General features: G+C 38.5%; 2 protein-coding genes across 20 annotated transcripts; one reads left to right on the top strand and one right to left on the bottom strand.

Moving 5' to 3' along the window:
* Nucleotides 1-127: 127 nt before the first annotated feature.
* Nucleotides 128-7,753, bottom strand: LOC136433493 (S-adenosylmethionine decarboxylase proenzyme-like). Of its 2 annotated transcripts, XM_066425770.1 has the most exons (12): nt 7,508-7,752; nt 6,577-6,663; nt 5,644-5,770; nt 5,156-5,258; nt 4,665-4,707; nt 4,289-4,358; nt 4,010-4,087; nt 3,644-3,736; nt 3,134-3,208; nt 2,772-2,852; nt 2,077-2,133; nt 128-1,380 (listed from the first exon to the last, which is right to left on the bottom strand). In XM_066425770.1, the coding sequence occupies exons 1-12, from the start codon at nt 7,603-7,605 to the stop codon at nt 1,240-1,242; spliced, it is 1,053 nt and encodes a 350-aa protein (XP_066281867.1). In that variant the 5' UTR covers nt 7,606-7,752; the 3' UTR covers nt 128-1,239. The 2 variants fall into 2 exon arrangements, with proteins under 2 accessions (XP_066281867.1, XP_066281877.1); XM_066425780.1 differs by lacking the exon at nt 2,077-2,133 and having other exon boundaries at nt 7,508-7,753.
* A 387-nt stretch (nt 7,754-8,140) lies between these two features.
* Nucleotides 8,141-22,740, top strand: LOC136433349 (cyclin-dependent kinase 8-like). 18 transcript variants are annotated; one of them, XR_010755626.1, is made up of 16 exons: nt 8,141-8,443; nt 8,652-8,727; nt 9,272-9,382; nt 9,717-9,857; nt 10,149-10,206; nt 10,325-10,456; nt 12,183-12,326; nt 12,732-12,803; nt 13,286-13,365; nt 13,649-13,746; nt 14,255-14,345; nt 16,315-16,359; nt 17,059-17,106; nt 19,138-19,254; nt 20,731-20,906; nt 20,964-22,740. XR_010755626.1 is itself a non-coding variant. In XM_066425521.1 (15 exons), the coding sequence occupies exons 1-15, from the start codon at nt 8,145-8,147 to the stop codon at nt 20,851-20,853; spliced, it is 1,626 nt and encodes a 541-aa protein (XP_066281618.1). In that variant the 5' UTR covers nt 8,141-8,144; the 3' UTR covers nt 20,854-22,740. The 18 variants fall into 18 exon arrangements, 14 of the variants coding, with proteins under 14 accessions (XP_066281618.1, XP_066281601.1, XP_066281668.1 ...); XR_010755627.1 differs by having other exon boundaries at nt 8,142-8,443; nt 20,731-20,963; nt 21,070-22,740; XR_010755625.1 differs by having other exon boundaries at nt 8,142-8,443; nt 20,731-21,069; nt 21,129-22,740.
* Nucleotides 22,741-23,320: the final 580 nt, after the last annotated feature.

Here is a 23,320-nt window from a genome sequence, read left to right as displayed (position 1 = left end):
GTCGTCCATAAAATTAAGTAACCAATCAGTGTGGTAATAAGAACAATCCTATTTAAAACAGAGGGAGTCTGAATGCTGTCTGGTACATGTGCATTACATTTATGTGACACAAGAATGTGCAGAGAGATTTTCCTAAGATATCCTTTATTCAAATGCATATCTGGGTTCATAATAAAAGAGAATAACGTGCAACAGAAAATTACACAAACATCTCAATTCTGGCACTTTTCTTCTACTGTTGGAAACATGGCAAGAAATCTTAATTTCCCGATCTTGGCTCCTGGAAAAAAATTACCCAAGAGACTGTTCATTATTATCAGCACCAGAAAACCTAACTTTAAATTACCCAGTTTTAAAGCTATCCCTACCACTAATCACTACACATGTAATTTAGTACTGAGATATCTTTCAGGAAAGTATCAAAATGTATAGATTTGCATATACATGTGCATTGTGTATCAATAATTTCTTCATAAGATATGTCCCGTAGATCAAACTTGTCCAGGAAAGCTTAATTAATGTACATTTACTTATAATGTACATGTGGTATCAGTACTATAGTTTTAATCAGCACTGTAGCATACTCTTTTTACTATCTTTGTATCAAATCAACATAGATGAAGCAGTAATATAGTAACAGCATTCTAATTTCTATGTAAAACTTTTAAGATTATCATTTTTCAAACGATGCGGTAAAGAATCATCTTTTCACCATCAGGACCAGCTAGAGCTAGACATCTTGATATTGCTTTGGCTATGTTGCAACTGCAGTCACCACACAAATCAACAGAATGGTCTACATATGTGTATAATCATATGCAAGGTAGTAATTTAAGTACCTGGGTAATTATAGTCATGATACATGCATGCACATTGTTGTGAAGAGAACTCTCCATTTTGCACAATCCCAGGTCTTCTATTTAAGTGGGTTTTACATGTATTTTGATTTTATAACAATAAAGGTATCAGCTATATTGACTGTCCAACTATCTCTTATAGAAACATATCAGGTATATTTTGGCAAGTATAGTGTCAATCTTATTCAAGACTAATCAATATTTAAATCTTTGCCAAATATTGGCATCAAAATTACTAATAACTAATGTACAGCTTCCACCCGAACAAATTTCTTACAACAAAATCTAACATACTACAACATTCACCAATCTGACTACCTTAAACGTAACAGTTTTCATGTATATGATAAAAAATGACTAGACTGCATAGTTGCCGTGTCAGCTAGGCTTGGTCTTGCTTGACCTTGGCATAGTTGCAAAAGGTCAGGTAGTAGTTGCTGAACTTACTAGCCTGCCAGTCCTGCCGCTGGTAGTCAAAGATCTTATCCTCGAAGGTTGTGTCACCAGGGTACACTTCAGACGTCTGCAGGAAACATGAGAGAAGACTTCCATTATCAATCTGAACTGCTTACTATAACACTGAGCAATATAGGATAGCTGACAGCATTCTCTTCATCTCATTTATATGTAAAGTTTGGAAACAAAGAGTTAGTGTAACTGACAACTTTTAAACAACAGTAGTGTACTAGGAAGGAACTTTCTGATGAAGACTTTGTTTTCTCGTGGGACAGTAGATGTGGAAGAAATTACAATGTATTGGTAACAGGGAATCTGTAGTTTTCATTAAAGTCATGGTGTATATCTCTTGCAAGCTTTCTGTGTTATAACATCTTTCCCCAAATTCTTTTGTCTGCCTTTACCACTGTACCCATGTCTGATGTTAAAAACTAGGATGTGACTGGGATACACATATACAGCATGCATGACAAGTCATGTATCTATTTTGTAATTTCCAATAATAGCCATGTTACTTGAAAGTTATTGCAAACAGTGCAATTCAGACAACTAGTATTGTATACATTGTAAGTTGTCTGTAAGGCTGTTGATGCAAAGTTGATGTTAAGTTTTACATAGACCATTCATTGCCATCATCATCATAATTAACGACTGGGAATTAAAGACTGGATTGAGTGAAGGATTCATTTCTCTGAGGGACAAAACCAGCATATGATTGAACAATATTGAGTGTCCAGTGAGCCACTGTATCTCAGGACCTTACCAGTTTAGCATGGTCACCACTACCACCATTCTCCTGGGCACTGAACAATTGTGATCCCTGTATGATGTGGGGGCAAGCAAGGGGCCCATTGTTACAGCAAAAATAAAGACTCGGAATACAAATCCCAACTATCCTTTGTTTTTCATCCCTAGTACATAACTTCTCCATATTGTAGACCTGAAGCTATGTTCAACAGCACGTCCATGATATTATTGACTAAAACACTGATCAGCAAATCTCTAGGATTTAAGACAACTAGCATTGTAAAAGTAGAGCTCTCTTCAGAAGAATGCAAAATACTTCCCTCCCCATTTTTATTCCAAAGTCTTTTGGATTTCCCATTTGATGATTCTGTTTTTATTCCTCATCTTAGCTTTATTGCTCTTAATATATTGTCACACAAGTCAAAAATAGAATATGAAAAATGGTCAGTTAAAAATGAAACAGCCTTTGGACAACAAAAAAAAGCAAAAAAAATAATTAAAAATTGCCCCATTTCCCCCTTGAACGAGGGCATGACTCCCACTGGTGGGTTGTTTGGTCTCTGGCTGAGGAAGACCAGGAAACGGTGAGCAGAGAATGATAAGGTTTAGAGTGATTACCGACATCAATCTTTTATTGACTACAAGTCTACAACATCTACTCTAGATAAGAAGAATCACTGACTAACGAGAATATTGCTGGAGAAGACTTACCATGTTGGCAAACAGTGTCATCACAAAGCGACCCGGCTTGAAGACATTCAGCACTCGCTTGACCAGGTTTGTATAGCTTTTCTGGAACATCACATTGGAAGAAAAGAAGGGTCAAAATGTGGAATACAGAGACGTACAATTCTTTTCTCTTAGTTGTAAAGGAGATTTTTTCACCTCAATTTAATGTCTAAGATTATGGTTCTGCAACTAATGCAAGGGTAGTACAAAATGTTGCCCTTTATAATCTATATATCTTTTATAATGATAAAGTAATTTCACATGTACTTTCAGACTACAAAAGTGAGATTTATGCACAAGTGCATGTGCCACTGTATCAGGAGCTGGCATAAACATGTATGTACCTTGGATACATTGGTCTCAAAGCTCGCATATGAAAAGTCCTTCTCTGGAGTCACATGGATGTTCATGTATGCACCCTGTAATAGACATATCAAATCTACATCAGCAACATAAGTTGAATTTGAGTAAAGATATATAATTCAGATGTATCATAAATTACTCTTAAGGCTAGAAAGTATGTGGACAAAGAGAAATTGAATGATATCAAAAGTCAATCCTGTAAATACATTTGCATGAATTGTCTGCAGTATGGATAACTCAATATTTGGAGAGACCAAAGAAAATATTTTTGTTCATTTACAAAAATGTATCTAGAAGTACGTGGTCTATAAAGACCTGTAACAGCATGCACAGGTATAAAATTGTTGAAGTGAAGAAAGTTGTACAAAACAGAAATATCTTGCATGTATAAAAGTACAGTCTAAGCATTGCTAGTCATGGAAAGTACTGCCAGAACAAAAAGGCTGCAAGAATGTTTGATATTGACTGCAGAGTGCAGACATAATACTCACATCAGGCAGTAACCCATTCATGGAATATCCACATGGCTCAAACAGAAAGTCATCAATGAGAATCCCGGGCTCCAGGTCTGCAATACCACTGATCTATGTAGAAACAATAAGAGTCAACGTTTTCCCTGCTAAAGTTGAATACATTGTGCAAAATCCAATTGTATTGAAGTTAAATACATTGTAGCTGTTTGGCAGTCAATGTTTTTTCCTTTTGACACAGTATCTATAATCTTTCCTGCTTAGGTAGTAGAGAAATAGCTACAAGCGCAGGCGATTTTGCACTGGCAATTGTACATGGAAGGCTTTATTTCTGCAGATTGACAGCTGATTGTCACTGGCAAAGTGCTGTTGTAACTGCAGCAGTACCTTTGCAATCTCTGCAGGATCGATGCTGTTCTTGTGAAACAGTTTCATGGCATCAGGTTCAAGGTCCATCATCATGATGTATGCTGGTTAAGGAATGGCTGTATGATAATGGGAAAGTCTACAGTATGAAAATCAACCAGAAAAGTATAAGACTGTGGATAATAATATATGTGTCATGCACTCATAGATGCATTCATCACTTACTTTAAAAGAAAATATGATACCTTAGGAAAGTGAGGATCTTTGTAACAGTGGAAGCTAGTGCACACAAAAGGATATTTCCAGTGTTTGGTCTGGCTCTGCCTGGCCTGGCTTGCTGCTGTCAGGGTTGTTGGTGGTGTACAGATACCTGGAGGACATAACACAAAAAAAACATTGATTATAATCAAACAAACAAACAATATAATATAAACAAAAAATTATACATTATTGTATCTAAACCATTTACATTGTAAACAGGTGGGTAAATGTATTTGCTAGTTGCAAACCTTTGCTTGTGCCATAAAATACTTGTATAATATATCACTTGTAAGTTGTGTCAAGAGACATTTATCACACTGGGAAAATGTAAGTTCATTATGTATACAAAAACATTTAAGAGGCTTAAACAACTGGTAACTGTATTCTGGGGTGGAATCCATGATAAGCCCCTTACCAGCAGTCTCCATTCATTCTGCCTAGGCAGTATGCTGCTCCATCTACAACAAAACAACAACAACCACATCAACAAAAACAGACAAAAAAAAAATGCAGAAACACAGATACACATCACTGGAACAAAACTATGTTACTACCTGAAAACAATCACCTCTAGGAAATCTGAATTCACCAATATAAGCTGATTTTGTTCTTCCTCTCCCATCCATATGATACATATTTGGTAAAAGTGCTTAAAAAGTTTAAAAAGTTGTTGAGCATGATGATATACTACTGTATCATCATCATCATCATCATCTTGTATATCATTACCATACTACTGAAAATCAAATCATTGCCTGACTGACAAATTGGAGTCCAGGTACTAGTGGATATCACTTCAACATAAAAACCCAGACTGACAATGTTGCCAAACAATTTTAACAACATGTATTTTGACATAAAGATGGTCCTGAGGCTAGTAAAATCTTCTTCAAACAGCATCCAAACCTTCAAACAGCTTCTCCAAGATGATGACTTCCTCCTCAAAGCTGCGGTGCATGTTGTGCTGGAGCTCAGGACGCATGAAGTTCTTACGGGAATAGAAGATGTCCTGTACATGTACATGGTGCAATAAACTTCATCAGTGAGCTTCACTTCAAGGAAAATACATCTGTAGCTAAGATGATCATTTGTGTACACCTTTGAGTAAGTTGATAATCGACTTGCATGATCTGGATTGGATAACATTTACATTCTAAGCACTTGTTGCATGTGCACCTAAGCTGTATTGTGCTGTGCTGTGTTGTGCTGTATTGTGCTATGCTGAGCCTGTGTTGTGTTATGTAAAAACAGACAAATCAATCTGTAACACAAATGGAAACTTGGTTGGGAAACATAGTCAACAACTCATTTCTAAGTTTGAACTGATAATATCTAAGAATGTTAACTGCTCTAACAGTTTGCTACTTCACTTCACTTATAAACTTTGTCTGTACCTCGACTGCGTGTAAGCCACACTTCTTCTTGGCCAGGTCCAGCATGAGTGGAAGGGCATTGTGGAGGAGTGTTGTTCCACAAGTCTTCAGGATGAAGCGTCGATCAGACACAAACATGCTGCTCTCACTGTCAACACATTTGCACAGTTCATTTAGATTGGACAGGTTTTTTTTTACTACAGGATGGATGGACTAACTTTTTAAGATATGAAAACAACAACACTAACTTGACAGAATTGTTCTAGTTTCATATGGAATATTTGGAGGTCAGATCAACTACTGTAGGTTAATTAGATGCTAACTAGTTTAGTTAGATGCTAATTGCACATTCAGTTAACACATGCTATTAACTAATTACCTCATTGCATATGCAACTAGCACATGAAATGAACTAGTTGCACATGCAATTAACACATGTAATTAACAATTGCACATCCAATTAGGTTGATAAGATGTTAATTGCAAATGCAAACTCTCAACCCTTAGCTCAGCAAAGGGATCTGGAGGCCAGCAATTCACCAAGCAGAGTTTTCAGTTGAGAGGGCTATTAAAGTAAGAGTAGCCGCGATTTTTAACATTTCTCTCCCTCGATCGCTTTCACTCCTAGCCCTCTTGACAGAAACCTCTGCTTGGAGAGTACAGGCCAGCCACTTCAGTCAAATCTTGGTCAGAACAACACATGTCTTGTGTGAAACGTAGAGTGCAGATAATTCTTCTCTATCAATTAGAGTCAAACAAGTCAATAGCATATATTGTAGTACAGCTAAACAGATTGATTTGATTCTGCAAGAATAACAGAAAAAGGATATCTTCTTTGCAATCAATACATGTTTGCAAAGGTTTCTTTATGGAATATGATCACTTTTGATCCAGTATTGTTCAGACTTACATGCGACTATAATCTTGACACTTAATTCTATCAAAAGAACCAACCTGAGGAGATAGGCATCTTGGCTGTCATTCTTTATTGTGCTGATGATCTGGCAGCGGACTGTCTTCAGAACCTCTTCCCAGTCCTCTCTTTATGTGGAAAAAGGGAGAGTATTAATTTAACAACAATAAACTTTGACACACATGCCTTTGTTGATGACGTAAAAGTTAAAGTGACCCGAGCCTCTTCCTTTGCTTATTGATCAGATTATCTCGATGCCCTATTGGCCTCTCCTTGCTTAAAGTTAAACAAAGACTACTAGTGTAAATGCATTTAAGTTTGCGTGGTTCACGCTAAGGCGAAAATGGAGTGCTCGCAAAGGTTTTAAGTTTGCGCTATAGTTACATACTGCTACAGTATTGGACAAAAATGTTCGCGGGGGGTTTAGGTTCGCGGTTAAACGGTCGCCGCGAAAACCGCAAACATAAGACCACCGCGAAGATTCCTGCATTTACAGTATACGGGGGTGTGGGTACATTATGTAGATTTTTCCCAGGACAGATGTGTTATCTTACCCCAACAGACAATTTTAATTGCAAATTACAGTAACTGCAATGTAGTTAGACCGGTTGACCAAGGCCATGCAGGTATAAACAGTATATGTGTGGATTGTGTCTCCTAACTTAAATCTGGCCCTTTAGTTTTACATTATTTCTATATATACTTCTCACAAGTATTCGAGTAGTTGTAGGCCTTCGAGGACATTGTTATTTTTACAATAATTATATATTGTTATCAAAAAAATCTATGCTAGTGTTATGAAATGTCTCTGCAGATATATCAAGATGTAAAATGATATATGTAAAATGTGTTACGACCCACAATGTGTTACGATCATTATTTACTGATGCCTATCAAAACACATACAGTATACAAACACTACATACAAGATCGAAACATAACCGTTCTCGTGACGCATGTCACATGTTATACCTCGCGATGTCGCGAAGATCCTGCCCGTCCTCGGTACGAAGGAACCACACCTCAAGGAGCTTCTCCGCGCCTTCGAAGAAATGGTTGTTGCTAGCCATCGTCCACAAAGTAAATGGAGGGCCGGAGACACGCAATCCCTGCAGCTCGGTACGAGTCCGTGCGAACAAACGCCATACAGCAAGACTAAAGACAGAAGGAAAGAATCGTCTGCCTTTGGAACAGACGAGATTCTGACTTACGGCAAAATGGATGATTCCATACTTACAGGGGTGTTTTATGATAGATACTTTAAATAACGACCATTCTTTCCTATCTTGGTTAAATACAACTTCACAATATTGATAATTTATCTGTCAAAAATTTCATGATTTATTGCTAGATATTGCTGTAAATGCTGGCTTCCAATCTTATGAAAATTCAATTTCTGTTCTTTCTACTCTAATGTAATCGTCGACTTTTTGCGACAATGCACATTAAAAGATGCCGTGGAATGACTTTGTGATGAATTGTATTTTGCATGGTATAGTATCTTTATATTTATTATCTGCACAAAATGTGATATAATTTGTTGGATTTGGTGCTGAAAATACGAAACATTTTGTCCCTAATCCTGATTTTACGACGTGACGCAAAGTACATGACGTCAGTGAGTGAGAGAACAAAATGGCGCCTTTTGGATGAAAATTTCTTAAATTTTGTCCATTTTTATTTCACACAACTACCTACTTTAGAGGACCCAGTGCTGCTTTGGTTGAAAGTTTACATTCCATTAGGATTTATTGAGTGTTTTTGGGGCAGTGATATAACGATGGACTACGAATTCAAGATAAAAACGGCCGCACAAAGAGAGAAAGTAGAAGACCTTTTTGACTACGAAGGCTGCAAAGTCGGCCGAGGAACATACGGACATGTATACAAAGCAAAGAGAAAAGATGGGTAAGTACAAAACGTAAAAGCAGGAGCTGCTATATTATTTGTAACTCGTAAGTCCAACTTCAGTAAATTTGATGATTTATTACTGTTAATGCTGAAGATAATGCTGCTAAGAAGATTATATCTACATTCATATTGTAAGCCAATTGTGGATCCTAAATAAAGTCAAGTCAAGTGAAGTCTAATGTATAGTTTATTTACCTGCCCACAGGTCAGATGACAAAGAATATGCGCTGAAACAGATAGAAGGTACTGGCATCTCTATGTCAGCTTGTCGGGAAATTGCTGTAAGTATGATTACACAATATATGTCATCACATTGGTTTCAAATGTAATTTGTTTGATTATGATTCGTACTATTTGAATTGTCTCATTATATGTCATGCTCAGTGAAAATCAACAAGTGGTAATGGGTAGATTTTAGGGCAGCTTCAGGAGCGAGCTTACTAGTATATTTTAGGCCCATTTCACAATAATTAATTGCCACACTTATTGTTGTTGACAACCACTATTCATAGACCCATTTGTGGCCAGTTGTGGTGTTTACAAATTAGGCACACCAGCCACTTAAGAAGTGGCTATTGACGGGATGATCCTGTCAACAGTAGAAAAATTTGCATTGTTGACAGGATGATCCTGTCAACAGTGCAAAGTCTTCCCTGCTGACAGGATGATCCTGTCAACAGTGCGAATTTTTCCCCTGCTGACAGAATGATCCTGTCAATAGCCTCAGACTTGCTTTAATCTGCTTCATGAAATTTCAGACAATATTAATTGTGAGGCATGTAACAACTTGTATCAGTCTAAGTTTGAGTTTGTGTTGGTTGACAGCTTCTCAGAGAGCTGAAACATCCCAATGTGATCACCCTACACAGAGTTTTTCTGTCTCATTCTGACCGAAAAGTGTGGCTTCTATTTGACTTTGCAGAACATGATTTGTGGGTAAGTACCATCCGTGTATCTTTTTACGAGTGAAACTATCGCAAAACAACACAGTTTTCATAGCTATTTATCTTCCTTTGTACTGTAGACAAATTATATATATATGTCTTAAATTAGACACATGTATGTATATGTTCTAGTTTGTAAACTTTTCATATACATTTTCTATATCACATATTTTTATCAATTTGTCTTACTTTTGCTTATTCTATTACAGGAGATTTAAGATATAGCTTAGAGTTATTCCAAGGCCAAAGTCTTTCAGATCTGAGTACCTTTGCATTTTATGATCCAGACTTATACATCTTCTGAATTTGTTTTTGTAACATTGCAGCACATTATAAAATGGCACAGAGCATCCAAAGCCAACAAGAAGCCTGTTCCGATCCCCAGACAGATGGTCAAGTCCCTGTTATATCAGATCTTAGATGGCATCCACTACCTTCATGCCAACTGGATATTACATAGAGACCTGGTAAGACCTTATCATAAACAACCATGGTTGTACTTGTAGTCTGAGAATTAGAGATCATTTTTCCCATAATCTGTATGAACTCTTTATAGCCAATAACTTGTGACCATGTTGTTTTCACCCAAATAAAATTTCAGAATAAGAGCTGGGTGAAAGATTTATAACTTTCTAGTTGTTTGACTACATGCCATGCAGTTCCGATATATATTGGTAATGAAGAGTTAGGTTCAAACTTCTTTAAGCATCTTTGAATGAATTGATTGAAATGCAACTTTTTTAATTTCTCCCCCTCAGAAACCTGCCAATATCCTGGTGATGGGTGAGGGACCAGAGAGGGGAAGAGTGAAAATAGGTAAACATCTTTTGTAAACAACTGTTGATTCGATGTAAATTCATTGAGAAACTGACATATTTATGATGCATCAATGAACTCCCATCATATCTCTCACTTCTGTACTGCCCCCTTGCAGCTGACATGGGATTTGCACGGCTGTTCAACTCCCCGCTGAAGCCCCTAGCAGACCTGGACCCAGTGGTAGTGACATTCTGGTACAGGGCACCTGAGCTTCTGCTGGCGGCAAGACACTACACCAAGGCAATAGGTACAGTCAAACCTGCCTAGGCGACCACCTTTTCAACGCGACCACCTGGCCATGGCGACCGCTTTTTCTCGGTCCCGAAAATTTTCCCCATAGGCACAAGCATTAAGCTGCCTGCCCAAGGCGACCACCCGTCCGACGCGACCGCGACCGCCACGAATTGGGACCGCACAGAGCACAGTCCCTGCCCATGGCGGCCGCCTAATTTTCAAGCGTGTGGTGACATCGGATCATTTTGCTGTTGGATTTCACGGAAATGTTTTCAAGACTTTGAAGAACAAAAATAAGGACAAAAATATATGGAATAGCAATGTTATAGCATCGATTCCTCCATGAAGTGTTTTAATAAAACGTTCCCCCTATAAACATTGTAAAGACAAATGTTTGTGATGTTGTTGTGCCTATCGTAATCTTATAGTTTACCGCAAACTCAGTTCGGTTTAAACTCAATTTTCAGAACGAATACGTCGTGTATGGCGTCAAAAAGTCAGATTTCACAGAAATTACTATCTATTTCTTGTATTTTCAACAAAAATGTGTCTGTGTCTTACTAAACTCCGCCGAAAAATGACTTCGCGGCGGGCAAAACATCGAGCGAGAAATGTTGTTCCTCGGTCCCAACGCCATCTTGGATTTGGGGCGGCCCGGATTTGGCGTACCGCTGACCTTTCTAAAACACGATGTTTTTGTGTGAACATTTACGAATACTCTAGTTATTTATGAAAATTAATATTCTTATTTTCTTTTTATTTCCATGAATCTCACAAACCTTTATTGGACGATGTGCGTTCTGCTGCACTGACTAATACCTTTCGATGCGGTCGCACAGAGCTTGGCGGCGCGACGAAATCACACCGTTCCGTTTTCATCTTTGGTTGTCAGATCGAAAACTTTTTGCCCCTTTTATCCAGCGGTCGGCGCCCCAAAAAAGGCTGCGGCCAGCAGGTGTTTTCTAGGGATTTGTCTTAGGCCTTAAAACTTCGATGATGTGCGTGTGTGTGTGTATTATTCAATGTAACGTGTGAATGCGGGAGGGCGCTGCGAGGCATCGATTTGTAGCCATTGTTTTGTAGTCAAAATTATGACGAAAATTTGTACACGATGTAGCGGTATACAATTATTACAACGATAACGGAAAATGTAATTTTTGTAGGATCTTTCTGTCAATGAGAATTGAACCTGGCGGGGGTCGCGCTGTCTAAATTCATTAATTTTCCATCCATTTACGTACTGTATTTGAAAACCTCGACCTGGAAACATGTGAGTGGAATCCTCTTCATGGCGACCACCTGTCCATCGCGACCGTTTTTGCTCGGTCCGCCGGGTGGTCGCCTTGGGCAGGTTTGACTGTATATCTATATGTCCCAGATGCAACAGTAATTATCTCCATGAAAAATGGAGATATTGTTTTGGTTGTGTCTGTGTATGTGTCTGTATGTGTGTCTCTCTGTCTGTGTTTCCGAATTGTTGTAGTCAGCATAACTCAAGAACTCTGGATGGATTATGATGATATTTGGTATGTGAGTAGGTATTGGGAAGACGAAGAAGGTCAAGGTTGATTTTGGGCCCCCTGGTATTTGACCTTGGTACTGCAGCAGAACTTCTTTTTTTGGTATCTTTTGACCTGGATGTGCTATGCTCTTTTTCTGTTTGAAATCAAATATCATGCATCAAAAATGAACATTCTTCATTGTTGGCTTAGTCTTGAACAACCTGTATTTTTTTACAGATATCTGGGCCATTGGATGCATCTTTGCAGAGCTCTTAACATCAGAGCCAATCTTCCACTGTAGACAGGAAGACATCAAGACGAGTAACCCCTACCACCATGACCAGCTGGATAGAATATTTAACGTCATGGGATTTCCACAAGGTATACAAAAAAGTAGCAACATATGTGCATGTACTATTGTTACAAAATGTCAAGCACTTTTATAAGTGAAAGCTTTAAGGACAGTTTTCAGATGTCATTCATATGGTAGCTGGTATAGTCGCCTTTCTGCATAACACACCAGCCTCGCAGGCACGCAGCACGGCAGCAGCTAGTTATAGTACACTGAGCGACCTGTCACGCCTAACCTTTGCACATCTAACTGCAAGTGTTGTTTAAAGCTATCTAGTGAGAATGCTGCTACAGTGCTTGATGGCAACAAATTTCATTCTACAATAGTCCTAGGAAGGTACAAATTTTTGAACACATCAATCCTAGGTTGATTACTCTGGTACTGTCTTAATCCCAACAAGCCAGGTAACACGATGGTTATTTTTGCTACTACAGAGAAAGACTGGGAAGACATCAGGAAGATGCCAGAACATGCAACACTGATGAAGGACTTCCGCAGATCACAGTAGGGCATTTCAGACAAAACATTGTTTTTGATGCAGTATAACAACCATTTAGATCATCTGTTAATTCATTTACTTTTGTGGTGGGTTATATTTTGTGTTTGGTGGAAAAACGTTTTTAGATATACGATTAAAACATCTATGTATTGTATATGAAGTACAGAAGTCATGAAAGGGAGACATATCCACAGTGTGCACATGTTACCGCGAAACCTGTGATAATAAAACCACTACAGAAGTTTCAAGACTTCCAGTACGTTGACATCACAAGTCGCATGGCATCTTCTTTTTATAGAAACAGAGTATTTTGCACCTTTGTAATACTAATATATGTACTTTCAGTATCATGCAATCCTTTGGTCAACCTACATGAGTGTTAGTGTTGATGGTTTGATGAAAAATATTATTCTATGTTCTGACTTTGTCCAGAATTCCCACGAACAAACAATAATCAAATGCCATATTGGTCGGTTTTACCGAACATGTCTTCCAGATATCAAAACTGCTGTTTACTGAAGTACATGGAAAAACACAAGGTCAAAGCTGACAGTAAAGCATTCCATCTGGTAAGTCAATATTGCTTGTTGCTGGATCTTGTTTTAAAAGTTACAAAGCCCCATCAAGGGCTGTCTTTTGTATGCGGTTGAAACTCTAACAAACAAGAAGATGTAGCAGTTGATGGTGCAGGTTTCATCTTTCATACATGTACCAGTGGTAATAAAAGATACATATGTAAATTTTCAAGAATACCAGTGAATAGTTTGCCCTCAATGTGCTTAGTATGGCATATTTGTCCTTCAGCCACAGAAATCATAGAATGCTACAACTACTATCCATGCTTTGTTGCAGTTATCAAAGCTGCTGACAATGGATCCCACCAAGAGAATATCATCTGACCAGGCCATGGCAGATTCTTACTTTATGGAGGATCCCCAGCCGACTACAGAGTAAGATACTACTGGGAAAATGGACTGCTATGCTGTTCAATAGAAACATGTTGGGTTCCTTCATGTGAATTTGCTCTGTGTCATAGCAAGGAAGAACTTGTTAATTTCAACAGTTCTTTACATAGCTTTTTAATTCTAGATTTGTCAAATGGTAAAGTGACTAGTACATTTTGATGAGAATTAAGAATGCAAGTGTGAAATGTAAAAATCAACAAGTGTTGTTTTCCAGCGTGATAACAGTTTACATATGCCCAAGGAGGTTAAAAAGGGACCTCCTTGATATGCCACATAAATGTCAGGCACACATGCATAAGATCAGCAAGCCATTTTCTATTAAGTTCTTAGTATTTTGACCATCAGAAGAAACTTTATATTAGCAGAGAGTGAAGTGTTGGTGTGAATTCCATTATCTTCTCCAGTTTGCGTCCCTTGTGTTTGATTTTGTTTGTTACTTAAACATACCATCAGTCCTCTTTAACAGCTCCATCCATGTTTTCCTATGCCTTAGCGTATTTGCGGGTGTTCCGATCCCGTACCCGAAGCGTGAGTTCCTGACTGATGAGGATAATGATGACAAGACGGACACCAACAAGGTACATGTATGTCCACAGCTTCCTTCTCTTTCTGCACCACACCACTGACTTCTGTTGGCAGCACAGAAGGTTTACATTACTTTGCCAGATGTGATATTCAAACAAGCGACAACAGAAAGTTCAAAATGAAGTCTATTACTCTGAAACATCAAGAAATCAATCACTCAATCGATCATTCAGTATATCGTAATTTTTATACATTTTTGTCCATTTCTACTTTTATAAATGGGAAATCTCAAGGTTGAGATTCAGACTCAAAATGGTCCATCAAATTTTCATGTAGAAACTGATCATTATTTTCCTTAACAGTAACAGTGGAAGGGTGTTTCTTTCAAAAGTTGTGAAGTTATGAACTGTTCTAGTTGCCAACACTACACATATATTCATACATGTAAATCTTAATGATGAAAACACAGCCCACATCTACCCAGATAGGGTATTTTTTTTACAAAGGGGCATCACTGGAATTGAATATGGTACACAGTAGGCACTGTTTTCATGGTAAAACAGCCCATTGTTGACATGAAGTTTCAACTAGTCATTATAGATTGCAAAAAAAAGACCAAGATGTTGTGTTACTTCTCAAAGTCAGATGAGGCAATCTTTTTACACCCTCGTTTAGTCAAATTACAGATATTAGAAACAAATATTTTCATTCAAGATTAAGGATTCAGTTTTGATTGTGCTAATTTTGAAAGCTATCTTAACCACTTCGATGTACATTGTATTTTGCTTTCCCCAAGTATTATGATGTGGAACGTTTGAATACTCTGGCCTGCCGACACTTAGCTAATACATTTTTGACAGGTTTCAGACTTTGAATCCTTACGTTATTTAAAGCAAAATCTAAATTAGAATTGTTTTGATGCCAAAGATATGTAATGTTTTCTTTTCTGATTTGACTTTTTTTTTAAAGAAGGGAAAAAAGGCACATTTTATGATACTTGGCAACATCTTGGTCAGAGTTGTACATTTTTGTGTACAAGTCAGCCTGAAGCGGTCATTTCGTCAGTATTATTATGATGTCATCACATACTGAGTACAAGTTCTGTCTGTACTTCCTTTGCTCATGAACGTACAAACATTACACAACCCTTTTTGGCTTCATATATACATGTACCAAACTTGATATGGTTTCTCCTTTTTCTCTAGTTCCGATAAAAGCGAAGACATCTTCAAATTGACAATTTTTTTATTGAATCAGTTTTATCCATTATGCTGTGAAACATGAGCATCAAATTTCACATTTGCAATTGGCCTGATTTGCTACATTGCTTGTGATTCTTTGAACATAACAAGTCTTGCTTGCTTAGCATAATCATACATCACAGGCATGTGATGGCATCATATCATGCTTATTAACACAATTACCTCTGCTTTGTCTCTGTCTCTGTTAACTTATTATATTTTTACCTTAATTTTCTGGGTAATGTTAAGTTTGATGTTTGCGTTTGCAAGGGCCTTGCCACCTCACCCTCCCATGTGATGCTGGCCAAGCTGCCTCCATTTGCGTTATTGTTTTGGTAATATCGTTTCTCCATGTTAATTGTTGGAGTCCCCTAACATACAAGCCAGCATTCACATACCAGTCAGCTTCTCTTTTAAAGGCACCATTTGTTCACTGTACATAGTCTATGAACTGTCATTGGTAGATTCTTATGATTAACCGTGTATTGTAAGAAACAAGACATGTAACGCATAACTGATGCTTGTTTCCAGTCGAGTAGCACTCAAAATTCTCATCTACTATTGACTGACTTTGCCTATTGCTAGTTAGAACCAGAAGATGCAGCAATATTGTGAAAAAAACAGAGAAAAAAGAACCAATTGTTCCAAGCTTGCGACCATTTCTGTGCTGGTTTCTGTGTAACCGTGTCACGTCATCTTGCTGCATAGACCACCTTTTGAGATGCCCTTTTCCTCAGCTGCCATGAAATTTTGGTGCCCCTTCTCTCTTGTTGCTACAATATTGTAGAGAGTTACTGCACTTCCTCAGAAGCAAGGTTTCCGGGACTTCCAGGTAAACCAATCATTACATCACAGGGAGCCAGATCCCACCCTTCTGTGCATTATTAGCTTCACTGTGCTGCATCTCTCAGAGTCTAAATTTCGCTTTGAATCATCCTGTGCTATTCCTGTGACTTGCACTTCACCAACCAAGCACTGTAGACCTACAAAAAGAGAGAATTGTTAGCTCAATGTAAAAAAAAAAGAAATACAAATTCTTCTTTCCATAGCAAGGCATGGCCCTTCTTTGTTGTGTTAACCTTTTTTTCATACTTACTACTGTTTATTTTATGATAGATACTGCACCTTTGGTAGAGTGTGCTAGCTAATGATTAGATATAGAATGTGTGATTGAATGTTTTCTATACTATGTACAATGTTGATTTTAGTGGAAGTAAGGCCACAAGTGTTTCTTTGTGCAACTAAAGTCCATGTTAATTTGGGGCTAACACACTGTTCAACACACATCCTATTGCCATCAAGGATATCAGAGAAGCCATTCTGATAGTCCAGATCTTGCTCAATGTTTAAGAAGATAAAAAAAGATTTCCCTGGGGCGACCACTCCGATATAAACGCTGCATAATTGTTGTTTTGCTGTTTCACTGCACAAAACTGTCAAGTGGAGCAGCCTGCTGCCCCTCAATCTCACCCTCTCAATCGAATTTACAAAATTGTTGGTGCCCCTTCTTTTCTGTGCTACATCATTGTAGAGAGTTACAGCAACCCTCGCTCAGAAGCAAGCCATCTCGTCATTCAAGGTAAAAGAGACAACTTCTTCACAGGACTCCTGTCCACACCTTTTTTGTCCTGGTTAGCAAGATGAAATAAAATCTTAGGAGTCCTATAGCTAGATGTTGTTCTACAGTTGTAAAATCTTAGCTTTATCCTGTTTGGTTGTCTTATTAAGATCTCCATTAGCATTCAATTCTAACAAATTTCACACTATTTTACCTGGAGTCCACTTACACTTTAAATACATTTAATTCAATTAAATCAAATGTAGAGAACAGAAACTTATGCAATTGGTGGACAGAAAATTTAACAAAATCAAGTGTGGTGAACTTGTGTGATTGAATGTAAATGTGTTCTTGTTAGTAGGAAAAAGACAGTTTATTTTGATTTATAATGTTGACTTGCAAGGTAATCATTTCTGCTTGACGATCATTGACATGTGCAGGAGACAACTCGACAAAGAAAATATGAATGAAGCAAGGTGATAACGACAAGAAGTTTTGACAAGTCATTAGAAAAAGAAAATGGAGTATTCAAAGTTTTTACATTCCTGAACCTGTAGCTGAATTTGATAATTTGGATTGATTTCAAGTAGTCTATACCATAGCTGTAAAAGCAACGGCTTGAATTAACAAAAGTGCTTTGTATGTATGATAAATGCACATAAATGATGTTTTAATCACTTTCCAATTTAGTGACGTCTTAACCTTTTTAATCAAATCCATTGAAAAGGTATTTTGATCTGAGAATCTTCTGACACAATGTTAAGCATTATGAACAGTTGTCAAGAAGGTTATTACAGGGAGAGTCAATTAAAAAGCACCTCAGAGTGGTGTAGAAAGGTAACTGAGACTTTGCAGGCCTTGAGACAGACTTCTTGAGTAAACAGTAAAAAAATTGGAAAAAGACCTTTGCAGTGTGCTACAGTATGATTCCTTTGAATTCCTGTATCAAAAATGTTGATTGAAAATGTTGATTAACTGCATACATGTATGTTTATTACAATTCAAATAGATGTTAAAGTGGTCTCTCACTAAGCGCAAAGTTAGAACAACACTAACAGCAGTCTGAAAGAATTAGACCAAGCAAATGGCATAATCAGAAGATTTCCATTATATGTCTGAGAAGTGAACGTTTGATGATGTTTCTTTCTGTGGCCTTTACTTCCATTGTTGTTGGGAATGATAATTCTCCATGTGTGTGATAAATATGGCCTTTGGTTGTGATGCTTGAACTCATGTTGCAGAAGGTCCTTTTGAGAATGGGGAGTCACATAATCCAGGCAAACTGGCATAATTCATTTCTGTGTTGGATGTGCACAGTTGGGACTGAGTTGTCTGAGTTATCACTGACAACTTTGGGGAAAATTTTCCCATAGATTTCTGTTTGAGGAGTATGTGCATTGCACTTAGCTCCACTGGATTGATCTAGTTTTTATGATGTGATTTGTTAGAAACATTAGCAAAGCATCTCAGGAACATAAAAAGAATTGGCTGTAGCCAACTGGTATCATTGCTAAAACGATACATTTTCACAATCTCGCAATTACCCTGGGCAGTGATAAGCAAAATGCCAAATACATACATTTTGTAAATGTGAAAATTAAAGATTGTACAATTGTTTTCAGTTACAAAATCAGAAAGTAAAGACACACAATTTCTGATAGGGCTCAAGGCTCATCATCCTTAATGCAGCATGAAAAGTCGAACGTTACAACCAAGAGTCTGCCCTGCTGATGCTACGGTCATATTTCCAAACCGAGGCCTTGCCGGGCTGTTTGCGAAAACGAAAACTGAATGTGTATATCAAGAAATACACACAACTTATGGTAATGTTCAAAGTTTTTACGTTTTGTGTATTGGTCATACCATACTTTTCGTTTCCGCAAAATTTCCGGGCAGGCCCTGGTTTGGAAATGTGACTGTAGTATGACCAGCAGCACACTAGCCCAGCAGTGCCCCCCACCCCCTGCTGCTTGTGTGACCAAGCACAGTGCTGCTCTCCTGTGTTCCTATCACACAGCAAATGTTCCTCATCATCTCCCTTCACTCCCACAGCAGACAACTGCACAGGACCAAGGGGGTTCGGGGAGCCACGCCCCTCCTGCCAAGCGGGTGAGGATCGCCCCTCCCACCACCACCAGCTCCGGAAACTTCTCTGGATCCGACTACCAGGTTGCTGTGCACACTCTGGAAATATATTAGCACATTCAAAGCACAGGAGATAGCTACATACATTGTTACATACAGTACAGTAGAATCCGCTTAACTGCACCACCCATTTGTCGGCGATTTTGGTGCAATTATCCGGCTGGTGCAATTATGCGAAATTCCCAGCTGGACCGCACCACCATGTTTTTTACTCTTCACAGATTGGATAACGCCCCAGAGTCGATACTTACTTGACCTTAGTAGCTAACGTAACAGTTCTTGCGATACCATACCTCATAGAACCAGCAAAATATTGAGTTCATAGTTTCAGTTTGATCAGTGACAGATCATTCTCCTTATAGCAGAGCCGAACCCGCGTACACCTCGTTCCGGCGAATGCAGGAAGTTTCTACGACGCGGATTCAGCTCTGCCATCACGTCAGCACCGCACCACCAAAAGCGACTGCTATGTCCACCTACGCGTCCATAGCCATTGCCGAGTCGCTGTTTGGTTTCCGACTGAATGTGACGTAAAGATGCCGGTCTTTTATTATTGCAGCAGTATGTGACAATAGCGATGTCGCGACGCGAAATCAAATTCCCGCGAACTTGAATGCATTCACAGTAATTAGACAGTATACAAGTAGAGACCAATCTGTGTTGAGTACATCATGCTGTCTGCCAAAGCGTAATGCCGGATTTGGTAGGCGTGCCTGTCTAAATGCCAACCCGCCCGGGACATCCCATATGATTTCTATCAACATAACTGTCAATGGAGACTGGTTTCTTTTGTTACTAAAACAGTTTTAAACATATTGGCGGTATTGTGCCTTTACACCGGCAGGTATCGGCTCATTTGTACGACGTTTGCCGATTTTAGAGCACCTTTTTAGTTAACTTGTCGAGGATTTTCTAAAAATTTTGGTGCAGTTATCCGGCATCGGTGACAATGTGCGGTGCAGATATGCGGAGTCACTAACAATGCAGTGAATGGGAACCGGTTTGGGATTTTGGGATTCGGTGCAATTAAATGGAGTGTGCGTTTATCCGAGGTGCAATTAAGTGGCTTCGTCTGTATATACATCAGCAATCATTGAATGAAGTGTTTTGTGTAGCAATTATATATAGTCTTGTACATTTAGTCCTGAAATTTCTAAGATACCTGTATAATGTATGAGACTACTGTTGATTCTTGAAAAAGACAATAAAGTCGAAACCGGTCGAATACCAGTCTCCGCTGTCATTTTCCCAGAACTACCAATGAAGACTACTGTTGATATGTTACGTAACATACGTTACATGGCCAGATTTTCAAATTCATATTCAGTTAGTCAGAAGAGTTTATTTTCATTACTGATGCATGTGTTATTGTTGATCACACAGTGAAAAACAGAATGATTTGCATCTCATATTTGATTTCATTTCGGCAAAACATGCATACCAGTACAAAATGCACTCTTATTTTGCACTGTCTCACTTTTGTTCATTTCCTGTCTGCAGCGGAATTACCAAGGAAACCAAGGGCATTCTGGGCAGAACCAAGGCACCATGGGATACCAGTCCTCGGGCTCATCTACTCACCCCACAAACACAACATCATACGGCCAGCAGCACAGATATTAGGTCATCTACTCACAACAAACACAACAACGTACGGCCAGCAGCACAGATATTAGGTCATCTACTCATAACAACTAAACACAACATCGTACGGCCAGCAGCACAGATATTAGGTCATCTACTCACAACAAACACAACAACGTACGGCCAGCAGCACAGATATTAGGTCATCTACTCACAACAAACACAACATCGTACGGCCAGCAGCACAGATATTAGGTCATCTACTCACAACATTCACAAACACAACAACGTACGGCCAGCAGCACAGATATTAGGTCATCTACTCACAACAAACACAACATCGTACGGCCAGCAGCACAGATATTAGGTCATCTACTCACAACATTCACAACATCGTACGGCCAGCAGCACAGATATTAGGTCATCTACTCACAACATTCACAACATCGTACGGCCAGCAGCACAGATATTAGGTCATCTACTCACAACAAACACGACATCGTACGGCCAGCAGCACAGATATTAGGTCATCTACTCACAACATTCACAAACACAACAACGTACGGCCAGCAGCACAGATATTAGGTCATCTACTCACAACAAGCACAACATCGTACGGCCAGCAGCACAGATATTAGGTCATCTACTCACAACATTCACAACATCGTACGGCTAGCAGCACAGATATTAGGTCATCTACTCACAACAAACACAACAACGTACGGCCAGCAGCACAGATATTAGGTCATCTACTCACAACAAACACAACATCGTACGGCCAGCAGCACAGATATTAGGTCATCTACTCACAACATTCACAAACACAACATCGTACGGACGGCAGCACAGATATTAGGTCATTTGCAGTGCAACAAAAACGTTAGACACGGTTCGTATGCAGTCAAGAGGGTCTTGAAATGTGAAGATTTTTTGTTGGGCCCAAGCTTGTCAAAAGTGCAGAACACAATTTACAATGTCAACAAACTCGCAGGTCAGTTATTTAACAAGTGGACACTTCAGATCATTATAGTAAGTTTTTATAGTGAGGTCCTTGCCAGTACATTAATATTGCCAGTCTAAGCAGAGTATCTACATGTATGTTTTAATGTTGCAATGAGACAGGTCATTAACATTGTGCCATATGTTTTCATGAGTAAATAAAGCTTTCTGTACATTGCCAGTGGTATTAACTAGAGATTTCCTCAGATATGGCCCAAAGAGCAAATCTAGCTGAACAGTCTTTGCTTAGCAGGAAATGTGGCAATCGGAAAGATGTGAAGAAATGTGAACATTAGAGTCCATGAGAAAGCATTACACAAGATTTAAGATTCAGGAACCGTTTAGGTCAACAGGATTAACTGTCTTGACACAATCATGCTCAGAATGCTCACCTAATCTATCTTGGTTTTAGTTTGATGTGAATGTAAACTGTTGTTTCATTTTGACAATTAAAAGTATGGATTGGTTGGTATTACGTGTCTCCAGACACCATTTAAAAGATTCATGAAATGCATCGTTTCTATAATTCAGGATTGGGCACAATTTGCTTTGCTGGATTTTCACAACTGGATGTCTTTTCCTATGATATAAGTGCACATTTATTGTTTTGTATTTATTTCGAAACATGGTCTGCTTGGGGAGAAGAGAACCATGCAATGTGTTAATGCCCTATTGAAAGCAGTTAGGAACAGCACTTTCCGCACTCCCTCCCCCTCCTATTTTTTTAGCATTATTCCCTTAATGTACTTTCTTCAGAATGTTTTGTCTCAATATTGAGTTATGTATGTGCATATTAAGCAGGATCCTTTCTCATCAGAAAACAATGTTTTAATGGAGTGTATAAATATTTGATGGAGAAGCAACAATTGTGATCTTAATCATGAATAGCCGTGTACACAACTATGAATAAATGATGAACCAACTTAACGAATTGTTTTGTCTGGTGGTATTTTTAAAGCAATTTTATTGGATTCAATATTATCTGTTAGTCTTAGAGTTTGCTTGTTATTTGTCAGGTTAGCTTGGTTGAAGGGCTCTTTTACAGATTGTTCTAATTTTATTTACTTAATAATATCCAGAATATAGGTAGTTCCATTCTTAAAAGACAGCCTCGTTTATTATAGAGTACCGGTATCTATCAAGAGCCAGGTTGTTCCACATTGCATAATATAACATATGCGACAATTCCTGAAGATTTACAAAATGTATACTTTTGTCTAATGGTTGTGATGACCACACTACTACACGTTTTAGCTGTGTCAGTTCTGTATGCAGCGTTTTTACTTTATCAATATCGCTTATGTAGTTTAATATTGGATAAACATTCTTTCATCCCAGAGTGAAAGGATCAAACTGGGGATTATAATTTTCAAACGCACCATGGCAGCCGGAAAGCGCTATGAGCTGGGCGTGTCTGTTTAACACCGGCCTGCTACTATACATGTATGTACATCCAAGGTCTCATCTGGTATAGGGATGGTTGCTCAGTCCCGTGTAATTATCCTCA

The sequence above is a fragment of the Branchiostoma lanceolatum genome, chromosome 1, assembly GCF_035083965.1.
Source record: "Branchiostoma lanceolatum isolate klBraLanc5 chromosome 1, klBraLanc5.hap2, whole genome shotgun sequence".
Lineage (NCBI taxonomy): Eukaryota > Metazoa > Chordata > Leptocardii > Amphioxiformes > Branchiostomatidae > Branchiostoma > Branchiostoma lanceolatum.
The sequence above is the reverse complement of the archived record's forward strand: the minus strand, read 5'-3'. Positions and strand labels throughout refer to the sequence as shown.